Raw genomic sequence first — 11,201 nt, 5'->3', positions numbered from 1 at the left:
TCCCAGGTTCAAGCAATTCTCCTGCCTCAGCCTCCCAAGTAGCTGGGATTACAGGCTTGAGCCACCGCGCCCGGCCCAAGACTCAGCCTTAGTGAATTCTGCTGCTGCTGCTAAATTCTTCTAATGTGAACTTAATTTTGTATAATACAGTTAACGAATAGCTCTAACATAAATTTTTTGATTTAATTCCCATAAAGGTCCTGTGAGTTGGGTATGATTATATTCAAAATTCATAAGTTAACCAAGATAGAATGAGTTAAAATTTGGCTGGGCGTGGCTCACGCCTGTAATCCCAACACTTTGGGAGGCCAAGGCGGGCGGATCACCTGAGGTCAGAAGTTTGAGACCAGACTGACCAACATAACGAAACCATGTCTCTACTAAAAATACAAAAATCAACCAGACATGGTGGCAAGCTCCTGTAATCCCAGATACTCTGGAGGCTGAGGCAGGAGAATCACTTGAACCTAGAAGATAGAGGTTGTGGTGGGCAATTGTTCCACTGCACTCCAGTCTGGCTGACAGAGCAAGACTCTATCTCAAAAAAAAAAAAAAAAGTTAAGAAATTTTAACTCTGATTTTTTTTTTTTTTTTTTCAGACGGAGACTCGTTCTTGTTGCCCAGGCTGGAGTGCAGTGGTGCGATCTTGGCTCACTGCAGCCTCCGCCTCCCGGGTTCAAGCGATTCTCCTGCTTCAGCCTCCTGAGTAGCTGGAACTACAGGCACCCCCTACCACACCCCGCTAATTTTTGTATTTTTGGTAGAGATAGGGTTTCACCATATTGGCCAGGCTGGTCTCGAACTCCTGACCTCCAGTGATCCACCCACCTCGGCCTCCCAGAGTGCTGGGATTACAGGTGTGAATCACCGCGCCCAGCGTAAACTGTGCTCTTTTAAGTCTAGTGTCTTTCCAGTATAACACAAGTGCCTTATTTAGAATTTACTGCCATATATTATCAGTACTATTAAATGACAATCTCTTAGTGGATTAAGACCTATTTTTTATTTTTTTATCCCATCACTTTCTTCTATAAAGAATATTATAGGTAGTGAATATTGTTGTTTGATAAATGATTTGAAACTCAATCACAAAGTGGAAATTTAAATTAAAAAACATTAATTTTCCATGATTTTTTCCCTACTTTATTTATTTTATCATCCTTCTGGTGATAAGATTCATGATGATTGTGAAGTAATAGACTGAAATTAAGGTAAAAACCTGGGATTCTTGAGGTTTTTAAACAGCTGAACATATCAAGAAAGTCTACTTATGCTAGGTGTAGATAATGACTGTGGCATGATAAATGAGATTAAAAAAACACCTTTATTTGATTTTAGAAGTAATTCATTGTTCTTCATGAAATGCTTAAATGCAGATTCCCTCCTCCCGCCATGGAAAAATTAAGTCTCAAGGGCATCTCAGGTTCATTCTTCTAATATTTCAAACAGACATTTTTATAATATCTCATCAGCATGTGTTTCTTAAGGCAACTCTAAATTTTTAGTGAGGGATCATAGCATTATATTCTATGCAAACTGACCTGTGTCTTAAACCTAAAAGGAATTGGGTGCTGTTTAAATAAAAATTCAGGAAAGAAAATGTTTAAATATTGTCTTTGTGTGTGTGTGTGTGTGTGTGTGTGTGCAGGAGACTGGAGATTTTTTTTATTACTCAGTCTCCCCGAGAATTTGGGGATCAGAGTTTTTAAGGATAATTTGGTGGGCTGGGGGGACAGTGAGTTGCTAGTGCTGATTGATTGGGCCGGAGATGAAATCACGAGGAGTCAGAACTGTCCTCTTGTGCTGAGTCAGTTCCTGGGTGGGGGCCACAAGATCAGATGAACCAGTTTATTGATCTGGGTGGTACCAACTGATCCATCAAATGCAAGGCCTGCAAAATATCTCAAGCACAGAAACACCCAATAGTGAAACCACCACTGCAGAAGTGTAACTGTGATGGTGAAAGAGATCTGACCTAAGCAACTCCCATTTGCTCCTAACCTCCAACAGTATGCTGTCTTTTTACTTAGTAAACTTAAAGATTTTTATAGGAATTTGGTTTGAAGGGAAAGTTTAGATTTTTATTTAGTCTTTGTTTTCTAAACTTAGGTAAATGGGAAATAGTAAGTTTTGTTGCCACTTTATTATAAGTTGAAATAATGTGGACTTACAATTAACAATGGAGACAATATCCATTTTGTCAGATCAGATATGTCTTCAAGTCTTTCTTAATGCTATATCAAAAGACAAGGTTTTACATTTTAATGACGTATTCCAAACGAATGTTATAAATAATGTTTCCTGAAGATGAAACACTTAACTTGTTATTTTATTATTTTTTCTTGTTTTTTTTTTTTTTTTTTTTTGAGACGGAGTCGTGCTCTGTCGCCTGGACTGGAGTGCAGTGGCCGGATCTCAGCTCACTGCAAGCTCCGCCTCCCGGGTTTACGCCATTCTCCTGCCTCAGCCTCCCGAGTAGCTGGGACTACAGGCGCCTGCCACCTCGCCCGGCTAGTTTTTTGTATTTTTTAGTAGAGACGGGGTTTCACAGTGTTAGCCAGGATGGTCTCGATCTCCTGACCTCGTGATCCACCCGTCTCGGCCTCCCAAAGTGCTGGGATTACAGGCTTGAGCCACCGCGCCCGGCATTTTTTCTTGTTTTACTTGAGAAAGGGTCTCCCTTTGTCACCCAGACTGTAGTGCAGTGGTGCCATCATGGCTCACTGCAGCCTTGACCTCCTGGTGATCCTCCCACCCCAGCCTCCTGAGTAGCTGGGACTACAGGCATACACCACCATACCCAGCTAATTTTATTTTATTTTATTTTATTTTGAGATGGAATCTCACTTTGTTGCCTAGGCTGGAGTGCAGTGGTACAATCTCAGCTGTCTGCAGCCTTTGTCTCCTGGGTTAAAGTGATTCTCCTGTTTCAGCCTTCTGAGTAGCTGGGACTACAGATGCCTGCTACCACACCCAGTTAATCCTTATATTTTTAGTAGAGACAGGGTTTCACCAGCTTGGCCAGGCTGGTCTCAAACCCCTGACCTCAGGTGATCTGCCCACCTTGGCCTTCCAAAGTGCTAGGATTACAGGTGTGAGCCACTGTGCCTGGCTGAATTTTTGTATTATTTTTATACAGGTGAGGTATCATGTTTCCCAGGCTGGTCTTGAACTCCTGGGCTCAAGCGATCCTCTTGCCTTATCCTCCCAAGTAGCTAGGACTGCAGGCATGTGCTACTGTGCCTGGCTAATTCTGCTTTTTTGCAAATTCGTTTATTATTAAGTGGGTAAGCTTATCTGAGGAATTTTGCCATAGTGGGAAAATTCCCTGATTTGTGTGTGTGTAAGATTGGGGAAGGAGTTAACGATCCATTTTCTACTTATTCAGTGGTAATTAAGCTTGAAAACTTGTATAACAAGAGTTCCCAACCCAAATAAGTTGCTACTAGAGAAGAGTGGAAAGAAATGATGTTGAAATAAATGATTCTGTTTCAGAACTGGGGAGTCTCACCACGGCTAATTTGATGGAGAAGGTACGAGGCCTACAGAACCTAGCCTATCAGCTGGGGCTGGATGAGTGTGAGTACTCCAATCGCATTTGTTCAGGGTTACATGCTGTGTATTACCACCATGAGCTCCAGTTATAATTCAGAAAGCATATTAGGGAAAAGAGAAGCGTTCTGAAGGTAAGAAGTCAATCTCATTCATTGACTTTTTATGGTGGAGTGTGGTGGATTAATTACTGGATTTACTAGGTAAGAAGTATTTTTCTTTGTACAGTAAAACTATATTGAAATCCCTTCAGGTTATTATCTCATTTTTAAATAGACAAGAGTCTTACTATGTTGCACAGGCTGGTCTTCAACTCCTGGGCTCAAGTGATCCTCCTACTTTAGTCTCTGAAGTAGCTGGGACTATAAGCATGTACCATTGTGCCTGGGTAATTTAAAAATTTTTTTGTAGAGACAGAGTCTCACTATATTGCCCAGGCTGGTCTTGAACTCTTGGGTTTAAGTGATCCTCTTGCCTCAGCCTTCCAAAGTGCTGGGATTATAGGTATGAACCACCATGCCCAAACAGCATTTTACTTTACAAATAAATTTAAGGCTGGCCATAGTGGCTCATGCCTGTAATCCCAGCTACTTAGGAGGCTGAGGATGGAGAATCACTTGAAACTGGGAGGCAGAGGTTGCAGTGAGCCAAGATCATGCCACTGCAGCCTGGGCGACAGAGTGAGACTGTCTCAAAAACAAGAAAATTAATTTAAAATTTCTGATTTTCAACTGATAGTCATCACTTCCTCAGACCTCTTTATCCTTCCTTTATTTCTATTACTGTCATCAGCAGTTGGCTTTCTTTTACCAAGAAAACATTTTTGAATTGGTTATGGAATCAAGAAATAGAGAATAACAAACTGCTTTAAGATACGGTTGTTAGCCGGTCTGCTAAGTTCACACATTAATACCTAACTCTTCTCTATATACTGGTAATTTATTTCTTATGATTAAAGTTTATACCTTGGCAAAATTACTAGTTACCATGTATGTCATGGACCTCCTTGATCTATAATGAAAAGGCAAGTCTGTGATTAGTAAGTTCATGAATGTGAGACTTTCATAGTTGATTTTGTTCCCTTGATTTTGTTTCTAGCTTTGGATAATAAATGCTGTAATGATCGTTATGATCAAAGCTTTATCTCTTTGTGTCAGTGTTTTTCAATGAAGTAAATGTTATGCTTGTTATATCAAGAAGATGCTATGTTACCAAATAGATTTGTCAGTAGTATTATCTATAGTTATAGCTGAAATTATGGTCCTTCTAATTAGTTTCTCTTTTTCTGCTTTCCTACTGAGAAAGGAGATGAAGTATTTTTTCCTGCTTTTTATTATTTATACCAAAGTAGAGTGAACGGAATAATGACCCATGGCCCAGCTTCAATAATCAACATATAGCCAATCTTGTTTTACTTATAACAATTTCCTATAGCTACTTTAAAGCAAATTCCAGGCATCATATTACCCCATTGCTGAGTAACTTTGTATGTGTTTCCAGAAGACAAGGACTCACTTTCTTTTTCTGTCTTGTTTTGTTTTGTTTTGAGGCAGTCTTACTCTGTGGCCCAGGCTGGAGTTCAGTGGCACGATCTTGGCTCATGGCAACCTCCATCTCCTGGGTTCAAGTGATTTTCCTCCCTTAGCCTCCTGAGGAGCTGGGACTACAGGGATGCACCACCATGTCTGGCCAATTTTTGTATTTTTAGTAGAGATGGGGTTTCACCATGGTGGCCAGGCTGGTCTCAAACTCCTTACCTCAAATAATATGCCCACCTTGGCCTCCCAAAGTGCTGGGATTACAGGTGTGAGCCACCACACCTGGCCTATTGTGTTTTTTTTTCCTTTCTCTTCAGGAACACTGGCACAAAATGTAAGATTTTTTTTTTTTTTTTTTTTTTTGAGATGGAGTTTTGCTTTTGTTGCCCAGGCTGGAGTGCAGTGGCACGATCTTGGTTCACCACAACCTCCGCCTCCCAGGTTCAAGCAATTCTCCTGCCTCAGCCTCCCGAGTAGCTGGGACTACAGGCGCCCACCACCTCGCCCGGCTAGTTTTTTTGTATTTTTTAGTAGAGACGGGGTTTCACCGTGTTAGCCAGGATGGTCTCGATCTCCTGACCTCGTGATCCGCCCGTCTCGGCCTCCCAAAGTGCTGGGATTACAGGCTTGAGCCACCGCGCCCGGCCAACAGTAGTTTCATTATTATGCCTAAAATTTTTTTTACAAACTTGTTAAATATCATCAAATAGCCAATCAGGGTTTAGATTTCTCCAGTTGACTCATAAATGTCTTTATACAGTTCATTTGTTGGCGTCTGGGTCTAAATAAGGTTCATATACTGTATTTCATATGTCTCTGAAATCTTTTTTAGCCTGTCATACCTACACCTGCATTTTATTTCCCCTTGTCATTTGTTAAACCTAGTCATTTCTTCTATAGATTTTGCAAAATCTGGGTTTTGTTGATTACATTCCTGTGGTGGAGCTTAACATGTTCACCTATCTCTTTTTTATCTGCTGATTGTTAGATCTATAAGCTTGCACAGATACAGGCTTGATTTTTTTTTTTTTTAATTTTGTCAAGAATATTTCACAGTTGGTGTTGGATACATTATGTGTGCTGGTCTTTCTTTTTGTGATATTAAGATTAATAGTTGATGGTTTCTAGATCTAACTATCAGGAAATAAAAAGGGATAGGTGAACGTGTTAAGCTCTACCACAGGAATGTAATCAACAAAACCCAGAATTTGAAAAATCTACAGAACAAATGACTAGGTTTAACAAATGATGGGGAAATAACATGCAGGTGGAACTATGACAATCAGATGTATTCATTGTAATATTCTTTATCAGTCTTATACCTAGAGTAGCAGGCTTTGATCACAGTCTAGATTTACTATTTTATTATAGGTTGCAAGTTAGTAATATTCTGTCATTTCTCCTGTTGACTAGAATTTTTCTAAAAAGACTTTATCTTATCGACTATTTGGTTACTTTGAAAGCTGCTCCTACTGGTGTGATGGGATAAATGGTTCTTTTTCTTTCTTTATTAGTTTTCAGAATATTGAGTTTGTTCCCTAAGCATCAGTAAAGTTTATTTTAATGGCTTTCAACGGAATCAAAAACTTGGTGTAGCATTTGTTACTTTTTAAAATCCACACGGTTAAAGCCATTATTACTGCTAACTGTTTATATTTCTAAAAACTTAAGGCTTTGGGGGTGGGGGTTTGAAGCCATTTAATTCAGCCACCTTCAGCACTAAACCAAAACTGTACAAGAGAAATGCTTGTTTCTGCCAAATGAGTCCCATGAGCACAGCTGAGATTTTTCAGAATTATCTTCTAGCTCAAAATTTGGTGGTGTTTCAATTTCTGTAGCAGTGCTTTGCAGCTGATTGCCACTTTCCTTGACCATCGTGAATTTAGCTGACACGAAATAGTTTTAAAATTTAGAATTAGAAACAATTACATTGATGTGTATTGAACTTCTTACATACAGTCTCTCTTTGTTTTATTGTGTGTAGTGTATTTGCATAAAAACAAGATTTTTTTTGTCCTTACAGATTATTCATCTACTCTAGGGGTTGGCTTTTACTTGACACCCTAATCTGGTGTTTCGATGTCTAAATCCTCTTTCCTACATTAATTGAGAGGATGACATGGATGAAAAATAAGCGGTAGGAACTGATGAATCCCCAAAGACCAGTGATCCTGTTTTTATGCAAATATCTGCACTGATAAAGATGATGGAAAGAAAAAAAATGCAAAAAATATTTGTCCTCAAAACATGATTGTTTGTCACTTCCCAAGAGCATTGTTAAATGTTAGTATAGAAATTATATGAACCTTCTAGGGCTGATAGTAACTAGATTGTGTCTTTTGGAAGATGAATGCTACCCTTTGAATTGGTACATGATTATGCCTCAGATAACCCTTTTGGTGTGCAAATTTTGGAATGCAGTAACTTTTCTTATAGGCATTTATAGTCTCTCAGATGATTGAAGCCTCTTGGCTTGATTTGGGCAGTTAATTTATATGAAATTCCCTTGAAATATACAGAAATATTTTAAAAAGTAAAACTCTGCCTTAGCATATAAAGAATTCCATTTCTATTATTTCCATCTGAGCTCAGAGTCCTCCCTCTTTTACTGGAACTATGTTATAGTCACCTTCTAGCTGGTCCCTCTGCCTCTCAACTACCCCATTCCAGTCTATCTTGTTACTGCTGCCACATTGTTTTTATGTTTGTTTTTTTGAGACAAGGTCTCACTCTCATCCAGGCTGGAGTGCCGTGGCATTATCCTGGCTCACTGTAGCCTCGAACTCCTGGGCTCAAGGGATCCTCCCACCTCAGCCTCCCAAGTAGCTGGGACTGCAGGTGCAGTGCCACCATATCCGGCTAATTTTTTTGATATTTTGTAGAGACGAGGTCTCACTATGTTGCCCAGACTGGTCTTGAACTCCTGGACTCAACCAGTCCTCCCTCCTTGGCCTCCCAAAGTGCTGAAATTACAGACATGAACCACCATGCCTACCCTGGCCTGATTTGTTTATTTTGTATTTATTTATTTATTTTGAGGCAGTGGCTTTCTTTGTCTCCCAGGCTGGAATGCAGTAGTGCAGTCTTGGCTCACTGCAGCCTCCACCTCCCAGGCTCAAGTGATTCTTATGCTTGAGCCGTCCAGGTAGCTGAGATTACAGGTGTGTACCACCATGCCCAGCTTTTTAAAAATATTTTTAGTAGAGATGGGGTTTTGCTATGTTGGCCAGGCTGGTCTTGAACTCCTGTCCTCAAGTGATTTGCCCGCCTGACCTCCCAAAGTGCTGGGATTACAGGTGTGAGCCACCACGCCCGGCCCCGGCCTGATTTTTTGAAGTACATTTTCTTCTCTTTGTCTTTTGCTCATAAATCGTTACCCACAGGATAAAATTTAGGCCCCTTGTGTGGCATTCAAAATCCTTTGCACTCTGGCTCTCACCAGATTACTCTAGCCTTCTTACATCTCCCCTACCAAAACACGTTCACTGTCTCTGTCTGAAGCTTCTGGAAATTGCTCTTTTTCTGGGTAGTTGCTGTTTTAGTGATGAGATGTAATATTTGAAGGTCTTATAATGTCTGAAATGTCTTCTCTTATGACAGTGGATGGTAAACAGCACAGAATAAATACAGTGTGAAACTTGTTGATGATGGCTTGGTTTATCTTCTACTTGAACCCTACTCCATCACTATTATTGCATGCGTATGATCCTGATTTAGACCTGTTAAATTTCAACACTACATTGCTTCCTTTGTTCCTAAGATTCATTATCATGAATCCTATTGAATACTAGTTCTCAGCAGTTTTAACCTCACTCTTTCTGGAATAATTCCCCATCTTCTTAGTTCTACTCATGCTATTCCTTTTTCTCAGTAAGCTGTCCTTCTTCTATCAGCCTTCCCTTTTCATCCTTGATTTAGAAAGTGAACATTCTCTGTGGCCTCTCAAATTGCCCCTAGAGCAGTTTGTTTGTTTGATTTGTAAGGTGCTTTTACCATTCTTCTTGGAGATTTTTGGTACATGTCTCAGTCCTTGGATGGATTATAACTTTTTAAGATAAGAATCATATTTTTACTTTTTCAGCCCATAGATATTTTCCCCATCTCTGAAGACCACAAACCAGTTAGTAGTCATGCACATGACCTACTTACTAGTTATCTTTGAAATATGTTTAAATAAAATGTGAAAACTGGGAAAGCAGAGGATCGTATCATTTGAAACCAGGGACCCTGATGCATTTGGTTTTTTTTCTCTTTTTTTTTTGTAATGGCTTTATTGAGATGTAATTCACATAGTCTATAATTTACCCATTTATAGTGTGCAATTCAGCGATTTTTGTATATTCAGAATTTTGCAGTCACCACCACAACCAATTTTACAACATTTTCATCACCTGAAAAACCTTGTACCCATTAGCAGTCACTCCCTATTACTTCCCAAACTCCCCAGACCTAGGCTGTTACTTACTGGTTTCATGTCTCTCTGGATTTGCCTCATCTGGACATTTCATGTAAATGAAATCATATAATATGTGGTTTCTTGTGACTGGATTCTTTCTGTTAAGATGTTTTCAGTGTTCAATTATGTTATAGCATGTATCAGTGCTTTATTTCTTTTCATGACTGAATAATATTCCATTGTATAGATACTCCACATCGTATTTGTCTACCTGGTGATGGGCATTTGAGTTGTTTTCAGTACTTGGCTACTATAAATAATGCTGCTGTGAACATTCAGGTTCAACCAAAACACACAACTTTTTTGGTAAACGTGTTTTCATTTTCTTAGGTTTATAGCTAGAGGTGGCATTTCTGGGTCATGTGGTAACTCTATATCTGATCTATTGAGGAATTGTGAGACTGTTTTCCAGACTAGCTGAACCACTTTGCATTCCCACAAGCAGCATATAAGTGGTCCAGTTTTCTCACATCCTTGCCAACACTTGTTATTTGTATTTTTTTCTTTTAATTATTTTCATGTCCGTCATAGAGGGTGTGAAGTAGTGTCTCATTGTGGTTTGGATTTGCATTTATCTAGTAATAATGGTGTTGAGCATGTTTTCATGTGCTTATATATCTTCTTTGGAGAACCATCAATTCAGATCCTTTGCTTATTTGTAAATTGTATTGTTTGTGTTTTTATTATTGAATTGTAAGACTTCATTATATATTTTAGAAACAAGTCACTTATCAGATGATTTGCAAAAGTCTTCTCACATTTTATAAGTTGTCTTTTTACTTTCTTAATGTTGTCCTTTGAACCACAAAGCTTTAAATTTTGATGAAATCCAATGTATCTATTTTGTTGTTGCTTGTGTTTTAGTGTCCTACCTGAGAAACCATTGCTTAATGCAGGGTCTCAAAAATGTATGCCTGTGTTTTCTTTTAAAAGTTTTATAGTTTTATCTTTTAGATTTAGGTCTTCAATTCATTTTAAGTTAATTTTTATATTTGGTGTGAGATAGGGATCTAAATTCATTCTTTCGTATGTGGAGATCCAGTTTTCTTAGCATAATTTAGAAGCATCATTGAAAAGACTATCCTTTTTCTGTTGAATTGTCTTGACATCCTTGTCAAAAATCAGTTGGCAGCCGGGCATGGTGGCTCACACCTGTAATCCCAGCACTTTGGGAGGCCAAGGTGGGAGAATTGCTTGAGCCCAGAAGTTTGAGACAAGCCTGGGCAACAAAGTGAGACTCCATCTCTACAAAAAAATTAAAAATTAGCCATATGTGATGCTGTGCACCCATATTCTCACCTACTCAGGAGGCAGAGTCTGGGAGGTCGAGGCTTCAGTGAACCATGATCACACCTCTGCACTCCAGCCTGGGTTACAGAGAGAGACCCTGCCTCAAAATAAAAACAATTAGTTGGTGGTAAATGTGAAGGTTTATTTCTAGACTCTCAATTCTATTCCACTGATTTAATCTCTCCTTATGCCAGTAATTCACTTTCTTGCTTATTGTAGCTTTGTAGTAAGTTTCGAAATTGGGGTGTGTGAACTTTCCAGCATCAACAGTGTTTTGCAGTTTTCTTTTTTTTTTCTTTTTTTTTTTTTTTGAGGCAGAGTCTCGCTCTGTTACTTCCTTATTTCTTCTCTTTTTTTTTTCTTCT

General features: G+C 39.1%; 1 protein-coding gene across 3 annotated transcripts in view; it reads left to right on the top strand.

Moving 5' to 3' along the window:
- The window catches only part of LIN52 (lin-52 DREAM MuvB core complex component), a 120,919-nt gene that overhangs the window by 15,177 nt on the left and 94,541 nt on the right, over nt 1-11,201 (top strand). For all 3 annotated transcript variants that reach the window (XM_011949581.1, XM_011949582.1, XM_011949580.1), the window contains exon 5: nt 3,496-3,579. In XM_011949581.1, the coding sequence (XP_011804971.1) occupies nt 3,496-3,579 (84 nt within the window). The remainder of the gene's footprint in view (nt 1-3,495; nt 3,580-11,201) is intronic.

The sequence above is a fragment of the Colobus angolensis genome, unplaced genomic scaffold (assembly GCF_000951035.1).
Source record: "Colobus angolensis palliatus isolate OR3802 unplaced genomic scaffold, Cang.pa_1.0 Scaffold3, whole genome shotgun sequence".
Taxonomy (NCBI): Eukaryota; Metazoa; Chordata; class Mammalia; order Primates; family Cercopithecidae; genus Colobus; species Colobus angolensis.
This window is presented reverse-complemented; position numbering and strand designations above follow the sequence as displayed.